Raw genomic sequence first — 23,082 nt, forward strand, 5'->3', positions numbered from 1 at the left:
CTTCGGGTGCACGAGCGCCGAGCTAACTAGGAGTCGAAGTGGTCGCCATGTGTCGAAATCGGATAGAAGAATCATTCATTCATTAATTATCAGTATGTTACTTGCACTTGGGTACATATTATATTCATTTACAATATATAATATCGGAGACCGAGATTTGCTCGGAACATATATGAAAACTAAATGTGCGTTTTCCCAGAAATAAGACCTAGCTTAATCGATTTTTCGCCCCCAAAAACGCCCATATAAAAAAATTCATCGAAATTGTTAGAGCTGTTTTCGTTTCCGATTTGTCAGATCTAACCTTTAATATCATGACATTAAGATTCAAGACGCGCGTCATTGTGAATGGCACGATAGAAAAAAAACAACGGGTTGCACTCCGGAAGTGCTGGCAGAAGTGAAAACTTGAATATTAACGTTGTGCATTTTTGATTGGTTAGGGAATAATTTTGCAAAACATTCCATGCATAAACGAAACAGCAGGCGCAGGCATACATTTTCGCCGCGCGGTAGAAAGAGAGAGGGATATTTCCTCTCCTACGCCGCGCCGGCGGTCTACTGGCTTCAATGACATTGTAACAGTTTCTCGATCAGGTCACGTGTCAGTCTTACGAATTTTCAATCTGACGAATCTGTCGGTCACGTGACCTGTCGCGAGTATAACATTTTTCCCCCATCACAAAAAGTGCACAGCACCGCTAAAGAAGTTTTCACTTCAAAAAACATAAAAACATGTCTATTTTTTTTTCAGTTGTATATCGTTCCCCTGCATACATAGCAATATAAGTTAAGTATAAAATAGCTTGTGATATTGCCGAGAAGCAATTATAATTTTAAAAAACACGACAATGCACTCTACCGTCAATTTATGTTTTTAAAATTAATTGCAGTTTGAAATTGATGGGTTTAATTAATTATTGTCATATCTAGGCAATTTGGGACTTAATTGGAATATGTCAAGTTTTATGACATAATGAATAGAGTTAAAAGCAATGTTAAACGTCATAACAAAGTGAAATTAAACTTTATAGTCAACGTACCTACAAATATTTAAGTTGAAGCCAAGACGATTCTATTGAATACCTACTATCGAACACAATAGGTTTTCAAAAAGCGGCCAAGTACGAGTCGGACTCGCCCATGAAGGGTTCCGTACCATGAGGTATTAAAAAAAAACTACTTACTAGATCTCGTTCAAACCAATTTTCGGTGGAAGTTTGCATGGTAATGTACATCATATATTTTTTTTTAGTTTTAACATTCTGTTATTTTAGAAGTTACAGGGGGGGACATTTTACTAATTTGGAAGTGTCCCTCGCGCAAACTATTCAGTTTAGAAAAAAATGATATTAGAAACCCCAATATCATTTTTGAACACCTATCCATAGATACCCCACACGTATGGGTTTGATGAAAAAAAAATAAGTTCTAAGAATGGTGAACCCCCAAATAAAATAATAATAATAAAATATCTTTATTTCGAAGATCAGGCTTCATAGTTAAAACTAAACAAACAAACTTAAAACTAAAGGTTAGTGTTATCGGCACATTTAACATTGCTTAATAATTCTCACTCAATCAATGTGGGCTAGTTGCTACCCCTTTAATTTGCCCAATCCAATGAGCGAGGATTGGGCTATCATATTTGTTAGCAATAGCATTCAGAATACTGTTGGGACTGCTTCTAACTCGACCTAGCAGAGATACTATCTTCTTGCGCATGATTGCCGGAAAACAGTCTGTTCTAGCTTCGCAAAACATGCCAGATGCACTACATCTACTACCAAAATTTATTGTTTTTTTTTCTATTTTTGTGTGAAAATCTTAATGCGGTTCACAGAATACATCTATTTACCAAGTTTCAACATACAGTTATTATAGTTCTTATAGTTTCGGAAAAAATTGGCTGTGACATAAACGGACAGACAGACGGACATGACGAATCCATAAGGGTTCCGTTTTTTTGCCATTTGGCTACGGAACCCTAAAAAGTGCCCAACCACGTAAATAATGCCGACGCTAATGTTAAAGAAGACTAGGTAGCTAAATCCATACGTTACTTAGGGATATTATTAACCGGTATTCAAGGTTTAACTTGGCCCCGACTTCAAAAATATCCGTTGCTAAAGGCTAAAAAACGGTCGAATTGATAACCGCATTATTTTTTGAAGTCTGTTAAAAAGCGTTTACTAGTCCAAGTGGCAAATGGACTTGTGGCGCCTCTGTCACTGACGCGTCGTGCCGCAAGTGTGCAACAGATGGTGGTTAGCACGTTATACATCGCGCTTACGGAGTTTCGAATGTCAGTTACTATAAGTATATAGCCTCCAGCCGACCATGGCCTAGAAGCCCTCGCCCCTTGAAACGGGCACAAGAAAGACCCGCCCGTCGTCACGGGCGGCGACCAGAAACCGCCAAAAATCCAAGAAAGGATGGGAAGGCCACTCACACCAAAGCACTTTGGTGCGAAAGAAGCAAGGACCTCTCAGTAGACTCCGGCCTGGCACAACGCCCACCTGGAGAGAGCTATCTTTCTACTTTCCATAGACTAAACGTTGAACTCTTCGCAATTAAGCTGCCGGTTACGTTACAAACAGACAGAGTTCATGCGGATAACTGTAATTCTAACCGGGTGTCGCATAATTGGTTATTATAGGTCGAGTTTAAAATGGGCATTTATACTCTGCTTTTCACTATACTGTTGCAATAGTGTTATTTATGCACTAGAGTATAAAAGGCAACTTTACCAGTACGAAGAGTGAATAAAGCATTTACTAGTGGCAAACGGACAGAAGTCGTTGAACGTTTACGTGTTTACAAACAGACAGTTCGTGCGGATAATTGTAATTCCAACCGGGGTGTCGCATAATTGGTTTTTAATGGCCGGAGGTGTGGCGCGAGCATTATGTTTTATCTATCCCTGCCATTATGAGTGGAGAAATGACAATGGGCTTATATATTTTAGTCGTAAGGAAAGTAATACCAGTTTGTGATCAGATTAAAAATTGTTCCAGATTCTGGAATGACATCCGCTGATTTAATTACATTACTTCCCCAGTTCCGTTCAGTTGAATCCAGATCTAGAGCAGAGCCCAACTGGGGAAGTACCTCCACCTTACAGAAAACCGCAGCCAAATAACACTAGACCCTACTTATAGTGTTGTGTTCCTGGCGGTGAGTACGGTTGCCAGAGCTCAACGAGGTTGCGGAGTGTTAGGATCGGCAGCGCGCATATAACGCCTCTGGAGTTGCACTAGGCAGGCCGTATGCTGTTTTGCCACCGACGTAGAATAAAAGTATTAAAAAAAAGAAATAATAGTTTTTGAGCCTGTGAGAGCCCTTTAGATTTTTAACTTGTAACTAAATGTATGCCCCACCCCCTGTGTCGGCTATATCAACTGTCCCACCAACCGAACCGACCCGACCGAACCGAACGTTTGTCCGACCGAACTTTTATTAGTCTACTAATTTCAATTATGCGAATTGTGCGATAAATACACTTATATACATAGAAAGCACCCATGACTCAGGAATAAATATCTGTGTTCATCACACAAATAAATGTCCTTACCCCGGTAAGGATTCGAACCCGGGACCATCGGCTTCATAGGCAGAGTCACTAGGCCAGACCGTCCGTCAAGTAAAAGCAGAGTCAAAATAAAAACATATAGTACCTTATTTTTTGTATTCCATATTGATTTAAAATGTTTTTTATTTTTTATTTAATCCATGTTAGTTATAAGATTGATATGATTGTTTTGAAAAGATGTGTCCCGTCGAGTTTCTTGCCGGTACCATATTGGGATACCCTCCTCCCATTGAGACGGGATTTAAATCTTCTCGGGTCAGAGGTGTAGGGTTAGAGCCGGCGTAGCTTTATTTGACGTCCATAAGCGCATTATTTATTTATTTATTTTAAACTTTATTGCACATAAAAAAAAGAGTACAACAGGCGGACTTAATGCCAATAGGCATTGTCTACCAGTCAACCATAAGTCAAAACAGAAAAACTTCAACGGGCGCAGTGAGAATTAAACAAAAAAAAAGTGGCTGTGACATAATCGGACAGACAGACGGACATGACGAATCTATAAGGGTTCCGTTTTTTGCCATTTGGCTACGGAACCCTAAAAACCGTAACAAAATATATAATATCCGTCCCACCTCCAACGGACTAATGTAAAAGCGGGCGCAGCGGCGGAAAGCGCCGAAATTTTGAAACCTAATAAATATAAGAGCCTCGGTAGAAAGTACCATTTTGTACCATTTGGCGTTGAAACTCTAGGTCCATGGGGTCCCAGCGCGCACAAGTTTTTTGGAGAAATCGCGAAACGTCTGGTTGACGTAACTGGTGACCGAAGAGCTGGCGGCTTCCTCGCACAACGTATCAGTATTGCGATACAACGAGTTACATACAACTTTAACAAATGCCGCCAGCATCCTTGGTACAAATGCCTCAAGGGCCTATTTTAGATATAAGCTAGTCATAGTAATCATCTGTATATATCCATTATGTATATTGTTATTGTAATTTTTTTTTATTGTTTATATGCCTACATGGAAAATAAACTATCTTTATATTTAAACGGATTCCACTGTATGATACAAATATAATTAAGTGTATCTTTGACAGTACAATACTCTGGATGTTCATCAGTTCCGGTACAAAAACCTCGTCTTTCAGCAATATATATGTATACAACTCATGTGTATGTGAGACCTTTTTCTCTGATCGTTTAATGATGTCGTAGACCACTTGCGTGATAGATGAATCATATCTATTATTTGGCAGATCGAGCATTGCTCGGAAAACATATAAAAACCGAAAATGCGCGTTTTCTCAGAGACAAAGGAGGGGATTGAGCACGGATGTGTCTGCGAACATATCGGCAGACATATAATATGAATATATGGGTGACAGATCCTTTGGGCTGGCTGAGACCTCGTATAATAACCTCAATAATTAAAGCGACCACCATGTGCATTCGAGATACCCGCCACAAATGGAAGCCAGCAGCGAAGTTATTTGGTTTCGATGATGGTGCCGCCCTTCCACACTCCAACTGACAGACTGACTTATGAACTTTATCATTATCATAGTTAATTTTGTTGCATCCGATATTTATTTATTTAATTTCTACTGTAATAATCTGTATTGTATTTGCTGAATAAATATTTTTATGTTTATTTGATATACAATATAATGCTAATTCCCGGACCTATGTGCCGCCTCACAAATCTTTACCACTTTAACATTTCCATCTTGACCACTTAGCTGGTTGGCAGTCCTCAACTGTGCGTTTCTCCAGAAATGTCCTGCATCGCACAGCTAATCTGTGAAATGAACTGTCGCCTGCGGTATTTCCGGACAGATACGTCCTTTAAAACCTTCAATAAAATAGAGTATTGCCATATTAAAGGCCAGCAACGCACTTGCAACTTTATGGTGTCAATGGGCGACGGTAATTACTTATTATTATTAAAGAATAATTAATGAAGTACTAACATTAGAAACGCAAGTATACTAACAATTTTGTATGAGTCCATCCATAGATTCCATAGTTATTCGAAATAAATGTTTTCATTCATTACCGTTCGATTTGTCTGCTGGTTTGCCTCCTGTATCATAAAAAAAATCTAACAGATATATCCTTACTTATGATAGGTATTATAAGCAAAATCACGTGGTCACCTACACTTACCTACAGCATTCGCTGGGAACTGACTTCCGGGCATTGCAACGGGTAAACGTCTCTCGAATCACTCGTGAAAGGGTTATTGAATAGTGTTAGCGAAGGCATTAGCAATCTTTGTACTTACAGTTAGTAATTAGGGCCTCCGCTAGCTGACACGGATTATCCGGAACGGACGCCAAGTCTAATAAGAAATTGTATGAACAGCGCTAACTGGCGCGGGCGCGTGCGACGGATTTCGTCTGAGAACAGGGGGCCTACCGCAAAAACCGAAATTCGCAAATTGCGGGGATCTTTCTCTTTTACTCTTAGTAAGACGTCATTAGAGTGACAGAGAAAAATGCCCGCAATTGATGAATTTCGATTTTCCCGGTAGCGGCCCTGGACCCGCGAGCGTGCGCACGCGGCGGGCGTCCGCGTCAGCTAGCGTAGGCCATTAGCCTCGGAATAATTGTAATCAATGTTAAAAATTCAAGTTTAGCGACAGTAAGTTAAGAGGCTGTCAATACCTAAAGCGCGCACACTGTCTATTTGTATCGGAGTAAATGAGATAGCACTGTCGCATGTTACTAGGCCTGGGCAAGGGAATAATAAAAAAATTATTTAAATAAAAAAAAAGTGGATTATTAGTGTAATATTTTACTCGTTAGCGGTTTAGATATAAATATTTTGAAATTGTGATTTTAATTGCAGACAACACTTACAACCACGGTCTTTAAAATATAATTAATATGAACATATATTTTTCTTACTTGACTAAAACAAATAGTCTTTCTTAAAAAACTGTTTAAGTAACATCAATTGCAAGGACATTGGGCGTTGACAGCCCCTTAAGTTGAACTGTTTCCAATCAATGTATCGTAATGGTAACTGTCACGTCTAGGTTCCGATGTATGACAAGGTGGTAAATAAAATACAGATTGTGATCATGTGCTTTGCTACCTATCTGCTCGCCATGACACTTGACAACGGTAGACTTACAGGTAGTTCGCATAACACTTTTATTGTGTAAACGTCAGTGACCGCTTACGGAGTCTAAAAAGTGATCCACACGATGGTGACCGTTCCCTGCCAGTGATTAATGATGGTATGTCGATCGTGTCCATTAACATTATTGCCTCGAATCGCCTTCGCGAAGGCAAAGTAATAGAATTAATATATATCAAAAAGGTATGGCGTTGGGGTGAGTAAGATGCCAAAGTTTCTAAGAATGCACTTGGTACCGAGGGTCATGCATTTGTCCCTTAATTTAAGCATATCGTTTTATATGAGAGCATAAGTAATTGTATGGAGGCGGCTAGAATCTTAAGACGAAGGTGGAGGACTCGTGCGAAATCACCTTTTCATACAAACGTAGTCCCCATTTTCCTCTCTGGATATTAACATTAAGTATTGAAAATATTTTGTTTTATATACATATATAAACCACAGCTATGCCCCCACGTTAGATTTTTTCCGAATTTTTAATTATTATAGGAGTTGGAAGCATTTAAAATTTTGTATGAAATCTTTTTTTCTATAATCAAAAATCCCGCGTAAAAATGTAAAAAAACTGCAGAAATCGAGGTCTCGTTCTCGAAATTTTCCTCTTCCAAAACTTACCAATCATAATGAAATTTTGCGAACGGAATGAGAAAGAAATTATCTGTGTCTGACCGCTCTGATTTATCTCCGTCTGTTTAGCGCTTTTTAATGTAATCTAGTTCTTATAAAAATATAATAACCAGAATATCAAAAAAAAAGCAAAACGTACTGATACAGGTAAGTAATATTAAATAAATAAATATTGAACTCAAATAAAAATATTCATCTAGGACCAAAATCCAGAGAGGAAATGTCGAGAACGTTTGTATGGAAAAATAACCAGTAATGTTTCCTTTTAAGCATACCGTTTTAAACTAACTTCGATTGTATGGGAGCGAAATTTTGGCGGCGGCTTCATATGACTTAATTTCTACAATCAAGCCATTTCACCACCATTTCAAATCATATTTCATATTTTAAATCCCAGCACATAGAATAATAAATCACACGTCAAGTTATTGTGGCCGCCAGTGCACAATGGCTACTTCCATTATATCCCTTTGAACTAGCCTATATATGTCACGTCATTGTGAACCTTATCCCAATGCACTAAGGTTGATATTGGGCTGTGGCGCGCGTCAGTTGACTTTGGCGGAGGGATACATAAACGCACTCACGATTACACGTAAGGCCACTTGAATGCGGTTTTGTGGGGTTGAAATTTAAGTCATAGGTGTGCACTGTATAGTGCATTATAGAGCAAGATCCCAGAGGTGACAGACCTTACTTACAAGGAAAGGTACCCAACTGTCCGGTTCCGATTTGATTTATATTTATATATGTTATAGAGTAGTCTAAAATAACAGACACGTATTTTTTTTAGCTGCCCAAAGTCAACCTATTGGGAGAAATTATCCTCCAAAGTACTAAAAATGACTAAATCTTCTAACTCCTATAGAAAGTGATGCTCAAGCAACTTGCTAGTTAATGGCTTGTAAGCGACTGCCTACATAATGGATATATACAGATGATTACTATAACTAGCTTAAGTATATCTAAAATAGGCCCTTGAGGCATTGTACCAAGGATGCTGGCGGCATTTCCTCGTTGTATCGCAATACTGATACGTTGTGTGTCACCAGTTACGTCAACCAGACGTTTCGCGATTTCTCCAAAAAACTTTTGCGCGCTGGGATGGACCTAGAGTATCAGAAAAATTAATATTTGTAGAAAAAGTACCTCATACTTACTAAAAATACTTAGGTAGCTATTGTAGGTAAGCGGACCTTGGCCTCTTTTAGAATATATTTCTAAAGGGCGACAAAGAGCATGTGCCACCTCTGGAATTCAACGTGTCCATAGGGTACGGTTACCGCTTACTATTTAGCGAGCCGCATGCTTGTTTGTCGCTGACCTGTTACATAAAAAAGTACATTTGTTTTTTTATCGATCGCCATATTTTAAACTCTATTAATAACTTGAAATAAGATAACCTTACATTTTGATTATTAAATCACCATTAAAAATAACAATAATTGATCATAATACCTTCATCAACGTTACCAAAAATAACGTTATTAAATAACAACGATTTCCATAAAACGGTATTTTTAAAAGGTAACGATGAAATATTAGTAAAGACAAATAATATCCGGCTCCTCAAATAAAATTAACTTGGGGGGGTGAATTTGACGGATAGGGGGGTGGAAACATAGACAAAAAAGCAGACAGTTCACTATACTCTATTCCAAATAACGAATAGAATCAGGCGTCACTTGCTACGTTTTATAATAAACGATTCATTTTTTTATGACAGACTGACACTAGATTAAAGAGGGGGCAAAATTGAAGAAGAGGTATATTATCAGAGTAATTGACATAAAAGGTAAAAACCAGCGCAACGGCCATATTTTATCTTTCGTCGCAAGGGCGGGGCGCTATATCTTTTGTTTCCTTCTAAATTCAAGTATTCAAGCATTTATATATTAACATATTATATATATATCGTTGTCTAAGCACCCACAACACAAGCTTTATTGAGTTTACTGTGAGACTTAGCCAATTTGAGTAATAATGTCCTATAATATTTATTTATGTTTATTTTTTTATACTATGTCGGTGGCAAACAAGCATACGGCCTGATGGTAAGCAGCCTCCATAGCCTATGTACGCCTGCAACTACAGAGGAGTTACATGCGCGTTGCCGACCCTAACCCCGTCCCCCCCTCGTTGAGCGCTGGCAACCTTACTCACCGGCAGGAACACAACACTATGAGTAGTACTGTTTTTATTAATAACAGTATAAATCTTTGAACGAATCGCAAAAGCCGTTGTAATGTAAGCTATGTCGCGGGTGCAGGGGGGTGGGGTGGATTATGAATTTGTGAATAATTCACAGGAGGCATCAAAACACTAATGTTGAGAGATGGCGCCACTGCCGTAGGTACACTGGGCTCTTTTCTCAATTTGAATATTCCAATTAAATTCTCAAAATATAACTGTACGGGATGTACCCGGACAGATGGGCCATAGCAACCGAATGGGCCCAAAACGAGATGGCGAGACGACCTGGATTCATTTTGGGGCGACTGACGGGAGCATGCACAAGCCGTGACGAGTGGCGAAAAATAAGGAAGGCCATTGTCCAGCAGTGGGACACAGTGCAGGCTATTAAATAAAAAACTAACAATCATACTTTCACGTCATATACCATACAATACAAATACTCTTTATTGCACACCTCAATACAGAAACAGTACAAATAATACAACACATAAAGAAGAGGTAAACAACAGGCGGTCTTATCGCTAAAAAGCGATCTCTTCCAGACAACCTTTATATAATACGACTTATGTACGAAATATCATTTGGTATTCACCAGTCGCTTTTCGGTTAAGGAAAACATCGTGAGGAAACCGGACTAATCCCAATAAGGCCTAGTTTACCCTCTGGGTTGAAAGATCAGATGGCAGTCGCTTTCATAAAAACTAGTGCCTACGTCAATTCTGGGGATTAGTTGCCAAATGGACCCCAGGCTCCCATGAGCCGTGGCAAAATGGCGGGACAACGCGAGGAAGATGTATGTCATATTATAATACTTTCAACTTTTATACATAAAATGTCAGTTTTACAGTCACACTTTTAATGTTGACATGACATAAATTTATTTAATTCCGCTACCTAAAGGTTGTCTGGAAAAGATAGCTTTTTAGCGATAAGACCGCCTGTTGTTTACCTCTTCTTTATGTGTTGTATTATTTGTATTGTTTCTGTATTGAGGTGTGCAATAAAGAGTATTTGTATTTGTTAAGGCATACCTAAACCGCATAGAAACTGGCGGCGGCCTGTGACCTTCAGCCTGGCCGCGCCTAGCGACCCGTGCGCTCATCCCCGGCTGCGATGCACCTACGTCACATACATGTTATCGCGTCATGTCACCAGCAGCCAATGAGAGGCATCCATCGCGTATATGTCGTGATCGGCAGCCAATGGTGTAGAGGCTCGTCATCCCTGCGCGCACCAATGAAGACAGAGAATGACACTCACATTTTTCGATCTCTCACCGAACTACCACGTAGCTTATACGTACTTTATTTTTTGCTCATTTTTATATAAAGTTAATTAAATCAAAACCATGTAGAAAATCCCGAATTATATAATTAATTCGAAGAACCCGCTGCCTTCGTCATTTCTACAACCTGCCATCCACATCAGCGCAAATCCTGGCCATCAGCCCCAACGTATGTCTATACGCGCAGACATAAATTTTGATCCATCGAGACCGGATATCAACCAGCCTTGGATACACGGATTGGATGTGAGAACGCATCGGCAGAGTGCTGTAACGACCTGAGTCATCGGCAGCGGTGAAGATCTTCGGTGAGACGAGCCAGCTTACCTTTCCTACCTTTCCCTTTTACGCTTGCGTCATACCGTGCTTTTCTCAATTCCAGTGCTTGTGCTTTCGTTGTGACCCTATCGCACGTCGTCGAATCGACCTTCGCAAAAGTCTGCAAGCAGCCCGCATCAGCTTTACCGCTAGCTGCCTTGCTGTGCTCGACCGTGGTGGTGATTGCAACTGTGAGTACTTGGCGCCTGCCTTTATTCGATTCGCAAAATGACTGGCAAAGATGATCTTGTGTTTCACGCCGCGTTAGGTCCTAATCAAGAAACGGACTTGGAAAAGATAAAATATTTAAGCCGTAGGCGAGGTTCCGTAAAATGTAGGCTAACTAATTTCAAAAAGTTTGTCAAAACGTTTGAGGGTTTAATTTTGTCCGATACCCAGCGCACAGAGCTTAATTTACGCATGCAGGGAGCTCGGGGTATTTTCGATGATTTTACTGAAATTAATAATCAGCTAGAAATTTTAATTCCCGATAGCGAAATGGACTCACTTTTTCAAGCCAGAGAGGCATTCGAAAGCGAATATTACGCGATTTTGGCTGAAACTCAATGTATGGTGAAATGCTCGGAGAAAGCTAACGAACCTAAAGTGCAAGCTTCGAATAATTTAGCCCAAACAGTTCGGCTCCCCGTCATTTCTTTGCCAACTTTCGACGGATCTTATGAACACTGGTTACAATTCCGTGACACATTTGCGTCCTTAGTGCATAACTCGCAAGAAATAACCAGCATTCAAAAGTTCCATTATTTAAAGTCATCGCTCAAGGGTAATGCGCTTCTTGTTATCGATTCACTTGAGTTTTCGGCAGATAATTACACGATTGCTTGGGAATTGCTATTGAACCGGTATGACAATAGTAGATTGCTAGTGCACAATCACGTAAAGGCCTTATTTTCTATACAATCGCTTAACAAAGAATCGCCGGCACTGTTAAGAAAGTTATTAGATACAGTTTTAAAGAATTTACGCGCTTTAAAACTGCTCGGCGAGCCCACAGAAAGTTGGGACACACTAATTATTTATTTAGTTGTCTCTAAATTAGATTCCACCACCGAACGTGAGTGGGAGCAATATAAATGCACTTTATTACCAGTGTCGAACGAAAATAAAGCCGCACTTAAGGTAGACGATTTGCTTAAGTTCATTCGCGACCGCGCCGATATGTTAGAAACCTTATTGGTTACGCACAGCCGGTCTAACACTAATAGCACTTATCCGCAGCATGATGCTAAAAAATCATACACTCATAACGCGCAGACGGCTCCAAAGGTTCACTGCAATATCGTTACCGAAAAGTCCGTCGACAAATCTCACTCCAAACAAACACCAAACAAAAAATTATGTTTTATGTGCAACGGTAAACATCCTTTGTACTCGTGTCAAGCATTCATTGATTTAACTTTGCCAGATAAATTAAAGTTAGTTCGCGATAAAAGTTTGTGTGAGAATTGTTTACGAACAGGACATGCATCCAGTGAATGTCGATATGGCCCGTGTAGAAAGTGTAACAAAAAACACAATTCCATAATTCACGAGGACGAGAAGGAAGGTGCCAGTGACAAGCGCTCCGTAGCATTGCTGGCAACAGACAACGCATCAAGGTCGCCCTCCTCCTCCTCCTCGATCACTGATAATAATATCGCACACGCACAACACGTATTGCAGGTATCGAACGCACACATAGACGAAGACGTATACGCGCGATTGTCTTCGAGGCGACCTGTAATGTTAGCAACTGCCCTAGTCGAAATTCCAGATAATTACGGTAATTATCATAAAACGCGAGTGATTCTCGACAATGGGAGCGAAGGTTGTCTAATTACCGAAGCGTTGTGTGACAAATTAAATCCGCAATCGTTACAGTCCACTGAAGAATTAAACGGTATCATGAATTTAGCTACACATAGTTCGCGAGTATGTGAAATCGAAATAAATTCACTTGTTACCAATTTCAAGGCGCGATTACAATGTAGGGTTTTACCGCAATTAACCTCATCATTGCCTACGTTTCCGAGCAAACGTAATCAATTCCGCATTCCAGATAACGTACGTCTGGCAGATCCTAACTTTTATGAAAGTCAACCCGTTGAGTTACTTATAGGAGCTGACCTATTTTGGGAGCTCCTCGAAGGTCAAGTTGATATAACGCGCTTAACAAACGGGGCATTTTTAGTAAACACTAAGTTAGGATGGATTGTTTCCGGACCTGTTTCCTCTAATACGCGCAACACGAAGCCTATCAATTGTAATTTTACGCAATCTCTTGACATGCCATCATTAGATAATCAATTACGTAGGTTTTGGGAAATAGAGGAGGTGCAGGCAAACAACAAATCGCACGATTCGCGCAGCGAAGAGGAAATTGCATGCGAAGACCATTTTGTCAAAACGACCACCCGTCTCGAGGATGGTAGGTTTTGCGTGCAACTTCCTCTCAAAGAACCTCCCGAATCTCTCGGTGACTCATTCGCGCAAGCAAAAAGACGCTTTATGTCGTTAGAAAAACGTCTCAGTCGCGATCCTATATATAAAGGCATGTACAGCGACTTTATAAAAGAGTATCTCGCGTTAGGTCATATGAAACGAGTATATACCTACGGAACCCCTAACTACTTTCTGGCCCACCATGGAATTTATCGTGAACATGCACAAAAAACACGTCTTAGAGTCGTTTACGACGCTAGCGCCCCCACGACCAGTGGCAAGTCGCTGAACGACATACAACGCGTAGGTGCACCTATTCAAGGCGATTTGATTGCCATATTGCTGAGATTCCGCGAAAATAGGTTTGTTGCATGCGCCGACATAGAAAAACATTATAGACAAGTTTTAATTGACGAATCTCAACGCGACTTACAACTTATTTTATGGCGCGATAATCCATGCGACGACCTTGACATATATCAGCTGAGTACCGTTACATACGGCACGGCGGCCGCTGCCTTCCTCAGTTGCAGGTGTCTCAAACAGTTGGCGCTAGAATGTAATGACCCCGAAGTAGCTAGAACGATTAGAGACGATTTTTACGTAGACGATTTGATCTCTGGATCGTCTACAATTCCCGAATTGCTACGAATTTGTGACGAAACCGCGAAAGTTTTAAGTTCTGGTTGCTTCCCATTACGAAAATGGGTTTTTAACTTCGATTGTACCGATCAACGTTATAATGATGATACATCAAAGGAATTATCATTAGGCGAACACGCGCATAGTAAGACTTTAGGTCTCGGTTGGTACAACAAAAGTGACGAATTGTTCTATCATACGCGACACGAGTCAAATCCTAAACCTGTCACAAAACGCATAATATTATCCACGGCATCACAGGTTTTTGATCCGCTCGGATTATTAAGTCCGATGATAATTATCGCTAAATGTTTATTACAACGGTTGTTTTTATTAAAGGTGGATTGGGACGCAGCGGTTCCCGATGACGTCACGCAAGCCTGGCACCGCTTTGTAAACAATCTAGCTATTTTACCTAGCATTCGCATACCACGTCATGTTATGTGCAATGACCATATATGTATAGAATTGCATATATTTTCAGACGCAAGCCAATTAGCTTATGGCACTTGCGCCTATGTACGAACGATTGATGATAAATCAGCTGTTACCGTCCGGTTGCTATGCTCAAAAAGTAAAGTGGCCCCAATTTCGCCTCCGTTGAGTACGCCTCGATTGGAGATGTCCGCGTGTTTATTGGGCGCTAAATTATATAATAAAATAAAAGAATCGTTCCGCGCAAAATTCAACCGAGTAATATTTTATACCGACTCAACAATTGCGTTAAGTTGGCTCCGAATGCAGCCTAATTTACTAAAACCTTTCGTTCGAAATAGGGTTGCAGAAATCCACGAAAAAACGAAAGAACATTCGTGGCATCACGTTAGCGGCAAGTGCAACCCGGCCGATTTGGTTTCTAGGGGAGTACAGTTGGACGCACTTCGCACCTCCAGTCTCTGGTGGACCGGTCCCGACTTCCTTCATGACATTAATTATAATGCTCAGAGTGTCGATCCGTCATTGTTGCCAGACCAGTCCCAGATACCCGAACGTAAAACTAATCCTATGACTAGTCTGGTATGCAACGACAATAACAACAATAACCTATTTACATTCGACAGGTTTTCTCAGTTCAACCGTATGCAACGCGCGGCTGCATATGTGCTTCGCTTCATTCATAACGCGCGCAATAAAGATGCACGTCGAACCGGTGCGCTCACTGTAGATGAACTGAGGGAATCTGAAATATTACTCTCGCGCTTATCGCAATTGGAGTCATTATCGGATGTTCACAATGTATTGACAAAGAACAAATGTATCGCAAAGGGTTTCTTAGCCAAATTAAATTTGTTCATTGACAATAACAAGTTAATTAGAGTCGGAGGACGGCTTACAAATTCTTCTAGGTTTGATTACGATAAGAAACACCCGATATTACTTTCTAGTAAGCACCATTTTACTGTTTTATTGTTCCGATATGAACACAAAAGATTATTGCACGCAGGACCGCAGCATATATTGTTCTCGCTTCGCGAGGCCTGGTGGCCTGTAAGCGGTAGGAATTTAGCTAGGAAAGTGGTACACAGCTGTGTTGTTTGCGTTCGTTTTAAGGGTAAAACGCTAACTCCTATTATGGGTAATTTACCTTCAGAGCGATTAGAACCCGGGTTCGCGTTTGTCAATTGCGCTGTGGACTACGGGGGTCCATTCTACATTTTAAACCGCAAAGGTCGGGGAGCCACAACTGTTAAGGCGTATTTATGTATATTTATATGCTTTGCTACACGCGCAGTTCATTTAGAGTTGGTTACCGATCTCTCTTCAGATGCTTACCTACTGGCGTTGAAAAGGTTCATTTCGCGTCGTGGTAAACCTTCAAAAATATATTCAGATAACGGACGGAACTTTGTAGGTCTTATGAATGATTTTGCAAAGTTTTTAAAATCATGTTCAGGCAAAATAAAAGAATACGCGAATTCGAATAAAATTGAATTTATTATGACACCACCTTATGCTAGTCATTTTGCTGGTCTGGTTGAGGCTGGTGTTAAGAGTTGCAAGCATCACTTGCGACGCGTGATAGGTGATGTTAAGCTAACTTACGAAGAGTTTAGCACGATTTTGACTCAATGCGAAGCTATCCTGAATTCCAGGCCTTTGAGTCCTTTGTCCTCAGACCCGCAAGACTACACCCCTTTAACCCCTGCTCACTTCCTCGTTGGACGTCCGCTGACAGCTCCTGCGTGCGCTGACCTCAACGATGCTCCCGTACACCGTCTGACACGATACCAGCGAGTGGAGCAAATGCGACAACATTTCTGGGCCAGGTGGTCGAAGGAGTTCATATCCGAGCTGCAGGTCAGAACAAAGTGGACGAGGAATATGGACGACCTCAAAGTGGACACTCTCGTCTTGATCAAGGAGGACCATGCTCCGCCCCTCAAATGGAGCTTAGGGCGAATCACCAAGACTTTCCCGGGTAAAGACGGCGTCTCCCGAGTGGCCGATATCCGCACATCCCGCGGCACTGTACGTCGAGCCTTTTCGAAGATCTGCCCGCTACCTACGCATGATGACTAACTTCACCGTCTCATTGGAAGTTGACTCTTCCAAGGCCGGGAGCTTATGTTAAGGCATACCTAAACCGCATAGAAACTGGCGGCGGCCTGTGACCTTCAGCCTGGCCGCGCCTAGCGACCCGTGCGCTCATCCCCGGCTGCGATGCACCTACGTCACATACATGTTATCGCGTCATGTCACCAGCAGCCAATGAGAGGCATCCATCGCGTATATGTCGTGATCGGCAGCCAATGGTGTAGAGGCTCGTCATCCCTGCGCGCACCAATGAAGACAGAGAATGACACTCACATTTTTCGATCTCTCACCGAACTACCACGTAGCTTATACGTACTTTATTTTTTGCTCATTTTTATATAAAGTTAATTAAATCAAAACCATGTAGAAAATCCCGAATTATATAATTAATTCGAAGAACCCGCTGCCTTCGTCATTTCTACAACCTGCCATCCACATCAGCGCAAATCCTGGCCATCAGCCCCAACGTATGTCTATACGCGCAGACAGTATTGTATTGTATTGTTGAGGTGACGTTGCGGGTGTCCATGGGCGACGGTTATCGCTTTTCATCAAGCGATTCGTTCATATGGAGCAAAGGTCTCTATTCTCACTCACTATTAAGGTGACCAGATGTCCCGTATTTCACGGGTTATCCCGTATTTCAGGCACGATATTTTCATTGTCCCGTAATTTGGCGAAACCAATATGGAAGGAACTGTGTACTGTGTTGATTCAATGGCATTAAATGATAATAAGTTTTTGGCAAAACTTTCAATTTTGGTACAAGTTTTTATCGCTGACTGTACTGTTTTTCGACAGACAACTAATACTCATCGAGACAATTCTAAAAACCCCAAACACAATTAGGTTGCGTTGTTTTATCACAGAGTTCCTATGGCTACCTCCTGTCTCCATCATCAGATCAGCTCCATGGTACCATATTATATATTGCATTGTCACCCAACTTACATATGTATGCAAATTTTCAGTTTCATCGGAAACCGGGAAGTGGGTCAAATGTAGCTTCCAAGATATGACTCACACGTACATATGTAAATACTAACAACGCAAGTTAAAAAAAAGCTTGTAAAAATCGTGTTCAAATTTAACTTGCAAGATTTGTCCCATACATACTAACAGGGCAAGTTAAATAAAAGCTTGTAAAAATACTTATTTTGATTATTTCAAATTTTCCTTTCCAGATGATATAAACTGTTTTATAATGTTTAATATTGTTTTTTAAGTCTTAAGAAATTTAAAAATTGTATAAGTTATTTCATTTATTATGCCAAAATTTCGTAAAAAGTAATGTTGATTTTTTATAAAAAACGGCCTGTCCCGTATTTTAACCTCGACCCCGTATTTTCAATGCAGTTATCCCGTAAAACCGGGAATCAGTTACCCTACTGACTCTCTTCTTCAGGGTGGAACAGGAGCCAGAGAGATACTATTTGAAGTCAATTTTCTCTCAGTACACTCTCACCCTTACCCCTAAAAATGATTACTAATCGTAGCAATATTAAAGCCGCCATATTTATTTATTATCGTTCATATTATAACCCTCCCCTAATGATAATTACCTCCCCCTAATGAGGGGTAACAATGTTTCACTGTCAAGTTTAAGATTTGCTAATTATGTATAACAGCACTTGCAGTTATTAGATCCGTCTTGACTTCACATGTTTGACGACCGAGCGAAGTGAGGTCGTCAAATCAACTAGGGGCGAATTTTTATGTTTACATACAGTTAAAAAAGTTAACAGTTATTTATTCAGTAACACCATTAAGTGCCTACCGTTAGGTTTGGAAATTTAACCGGTTTCCGAGCCTTACTCTCGCTGTGCAATGCTTCTTACATACCAAGTACTACACGTTCGCATACCTGTAGAAAACAAACAATATAATTAGTAATTAAACTTAATTACACTGAACAAATTCGTTAGTGCCTACTCGTTTGAATGCGTTGTTAATTATTTTACTCTGGCAACTTTAAACACAGTTTATAGTTTGAAAACAGTGTGCTAACGTTGATTATGGGCAAATCAATATGTAGACCGACCCTAATGTTTCAGAGACATTTAATCTTTAATAGTCTTGCTTATAGACAGTAATTTACTTTCAACTAGGGAACAAATATAATAATTTTATGACACATTTTTTTATTGTTGTGTTTTTAAGTAGTCACACTACTATATATAAATTATAAACTGAAATAGACATCATACATTAAAAAAACTTGGTGTACTTGGTCACCTTTTTTTAGTATGTATTTCAGTTTATTATATATTACTCTTACATCATTATAACTTTCTAGTTTTTGAAGTTTCGGTTGTACGTTGACGAACCAGTCAGTCAGGACACGAACATTATTTTCTATTGAGTATAAAGTGTCTTAGCGGTTTAAAGTCATGCATTTATAATATTGTTTCACGCTGGCAGAAAGTTATAAAAGTTTAAAGTTCTTTTTTTTTATACCACGTCGGCGGCAAACAAGCATACGACCCGCCTGTTGGTACGAGTAAGCAGTCACCAGTCTTTTGATTATATATCGTAAAATTTCACATTAATTAATACAAATGTAATTTAGGGACACCCGGCCGGAAAGAGTCGGGCAGTATATGGCTAGTTGCATTCATTCTGCAAAAAAAATCAAGTTACGTACTGTTTATAATCACTCCACTGTGTTGTACGTACGAAATAATGAACAAAGTTGAGTGCGTCAGTATGCACTAACAACAAGTTAGATTGTGTGATTGCCCCTGGAGGCCGAACTGGAACCAATATTATGTGTTGAAAGGCACCGTATAAATAAGATATTCATTTTTTTTGATCACGGGGTTTGAGGGATAATTTACAGACATGCCATAATGCAATTGTTTCTAGGTATTAACCTCTAGGTATAATATATCGTGCTACCTAAATATGTAGCGATTGTTCAGGGGTCGGCTAACCCCTCTTTGGGCCACATATTATTGCAGATTTATGTTTTTTTTTTTTCTAAAAACGTTGTCGACCGCAGAATAGTCTTACGGGTTCTTTTGACCCAGCGCCACTACCCATTTTTTTATTCACACTAGTGTTATGAAACTGTGTTGTATGTCGGTACGTACAAAATAACGAACAAAGTTTAGTGCGTCAGTTGATTGACTAGAACTTTAGGGACACTATGTCTACGTATTCTATCGTACGTATCGTGCTACCCACATATGAAGCGATAGTTAATAATATAACGGGTTATTTTGACCCAGCGCCACTGCAAATTTTTATTCATACTACTGTTTACCAACTGTGTTGTATGTCGGTAGTCGGTACGTACGAAATAATGAACAAAGTTGAGTGTGTCAGTATGCGCTAATAACAAGTTAGATTGTTTGTGCGATTGCCCCTGGACCTGATATTATGTGTTGAAAGGTCTGTGTTCTAAATACGAAATATAGACAAGCATATTAACATAAGGCTTTTTTATACTACGTCGGTGGCAAACAAGCATACGAGCCGCCTGATGGTAAGCAGTCTACGGCCTGTGTACGCCTGCAACTCTAGAGGAGTTACATGCGCGTTGCCGACTAACACTCCGCACCCTCGTTGAGCTCTGGCAAACTTACCGGCAGGAACACAACACTATGAGTAGGGTCTAGTGTTATTTGGATGCGGTTTTCTGTATGGTGGAGGTACTTCCCCAGTTGGGCTCTGCTCTAGATCTGGAATGACATCCGCTGTGCTGTGCCCTACCACACAGAGCGAGATGACATTCACAATGCCCATACCTCTTCTACTAATGGGCAAATGTAGAAGTGTAGATACTTTTTTGATGCTCAACCGAGTTGGTCTCTATGACGCACAGTAGCGTGTACAGTTCGTGTTATTCACGATGACCCGCAGATTTATCAAATCTAAGCTTTAGGAACATGATAATATGAGTCAAGGCTCGCGTCTTCGTGAATGACACGATCAATAGCGCACTGATGTCACTAATATTATCTTATAATGACGAGATTATTTTAAATCAGGTTTTTTATGACCCATATCATAATACATTTTACTGTTTCACATTAAATACTTACCCCCTTATTCATAAACGTGTACTAAAGTTACGATGCCGCTAATAATCGTTTGTCCCTTTCTATCATACCAATACGTCGGAAAGGGACAAACGATTATTAGCGGCATCGTAACTTTAGTACACGTTTATGTTATGAATAAGGGGGTTACTGTTTATACAAACGTCACTGTAATAATATTTCTACGCCGATAGAGGCAGAATATGACGCACTTTTTGTAATTTGACCATCTTTGTACCATATTCTAAGAAATAAACATTTGGATTTGTATTTTACGTACATAACATTATTTCGAATAATTAACAAAGTTGAGTGCCTCAGTATGCACTCATAACAAGTTAGATTTCTTGTCTGATTGCGGTCCCTAGGGCCAAAGTGGATCTTGTTCCAGTTTACTGTAGGAAGTGGGAATTGACAACACACATACCCACGATACGACGCCATATCGCGGGTATGTGTTGGCCCTTAGTAGCCTTTGGGTACGGAACCCTAAAAATACTAATGCGAAACCGTTGGTATAGGTACGGTCAACCAATTTGATTCCTAGGCCACTATAGAACCATGTCATAATGACTTCTACGACAGTGCTTGTATTTTTGTATATGTATACAGAATGTATTTTTCGTCGAAACTACTCCTAGTTTGAATTGTAATTGTTTACCCAGCGGACTTTGTAGTGTAGCTCGCAATTTCAAACTCGATTTAACATCCGACTCGGTTTAGGGTTCCGTATTCATGTACCCCCTTATTCATAAACGTGTTCTAAAGTTACGATGCCGCTAATCATCGTTTGTCCCTTTCCATCATACCAATACGTCGGAAAGGGACAAACGATGATTAGCGGCATCGTAGCTTTAGTACACGTTTATGAATAAGGGGGGTAGTGGTTTTAGTATTCAACGCTTTATTGACCGAGCGTTAGCGAAGGTCTCCATTACAAATACGCTTTCGTGTGTCCAGATATTCTCCTCTGTAAGTCGCATTTTTTAACCAGTTCTCATGAAATTTTCTTTCTTTTCTTTTTTTGGAAAATGTTCACGTCGCCATAGGGCACTAAAGAGGGAAGTATACAAAAAGAGAGAACGTTTTTCAACTTCTAAATATTTTCCATTCTCCATGATTTTTTAGTTATTGACACAATAAAAACTAGGTTTATAGGTTTTTCTTATTCAAAATTTGCAATACAATTTCTTTAAAGCGAAAAATATATTATGCTGAAGCGATCGACATCAAAATCAAAGTGATTTGTTAAGATTTATTTAGTGGAAACCATATTCTCCCGAAATGAAATTTCACAGAAAAGTACCGTTATTTCGCTAGGATCGCAAAGCTATTCTTCCTTCTTGAGAATATTGTGAGTTTGCTGTGATAGTTATTCAAAGATGCAGTTAAGTATTTTATCTACACACATATCATAAAGCCTCTATGATGCCTTCAAAATCCGTAAATAATGGCCAACATTACGATAAACTGTTTTGTTACAACAAATTTCTTATCTGTGATACTGTTGTAATAGCTTTATAACTACATCAAAATCGAAATCTGGTTATGACTTTCATTTGTAACATCTCTGAAAAAAAAGCAATTCGATTTGACATCTATTCTAATATCAGTCGAGATGCCTTATTGTTCGAAATGAAATGTGTATGTAATTGTACGTAATTAGGCATTAAAACACTCGTGTGATCCTTTTAAGAAACTCACTTTGTTCGTTTCTTAAACCCACACTCGTGTATTTTAATGCCTTTTATTATGTAGCAGTCACATAAACTACTATTTTTTACATTTTTTCTCACTTATCGTGAGATCTATAGCTCAAGAGCCACTAGTGGTTTTAGAATAGGGAACGCTTAATTTTGTAATGCCCTAGTCGGTAGAGAGCCAGCCCACAAAGCAGGAGGTCCCGGGTTCAAATCCAGGTAAGGGCATATTGTGTGTTTAGTACAAATATTTGTTTCTGAATTATGGATGTTTTTTATGTAGTATTTATATATACCTAGGTATATATTACCTACTTATATCACAACACAAGCCTTATAGTGCTTTATTAAGATCTATTTGTGTAAAATTGTCCCTTAAATATTTTTATTATTTATTCAATTTTTCCAACAATAATTTTTCGGGTTATTTGACCTTTATTTTTTAGCCCTATAACTCAAAAAACGGGTCAAAACAAACCACTCAGCATCGTTAAAGAATTCCATAGCTTTTCACCTAACAACATGCCCATTTATCACCCAAAAACGTCATAAACGCCATGAAAAACGTATGAAAATACCTCGTTTTTACATTTCCCTACAAAACACTAGGA

At 39.7% G+C, this 23,082-nt stretch overlaps 2 protein-coding genes across 2 annotated transcripts in view; one reads left to right on the forward strand and one right to left on the reverse strand.

Moving 5' to 3' along the window:
• Positions 1 to 23,082, reverse strand: part of LOC133533081 (uncharacterized) — a 333,016-nt gene that overhangs the window by 127,623 nt on the left and 182,311 nt on the right. The gene's annotated exons all lie outside the window — the stretch shown is intronic.
• LOC133532873 (uncharacterized) lies at positions 6,869 to 17,127 on the forward strand. Its single transcript, XM_061871732.1, has 5 exons — positions 6,869 to 6,879; positions 11,174 to 11,300; positions 12,664 to 12,854; positions 14,533 to 14,586; positions 14,970 to 17,127. The coding sequence occupies exons 1-5, from the start codon at positions 6,869 to 6,871 to the stop codon at positions 16,711 to 16,713; spliced, it is 2,127 nt and encodes a 708-aa protein (XP_061727716.1). The 3' UTR covers positions 16,714 to 17,127.

This window comes from Cydia pomonella, chromosome 28 (assembly GCF_033807575.1).
Source record: "Cydia pomonella isolate Wapato2018A chromosome 28, ilCydPomo1, whole genome shotgun sequence".
Taxonomy (NCBI): Eukaryota; Metazoa; Arthropoda; class Insecta; order Lepidoptera; family Tortricidae; genus Cydia; species Cydia pomonella.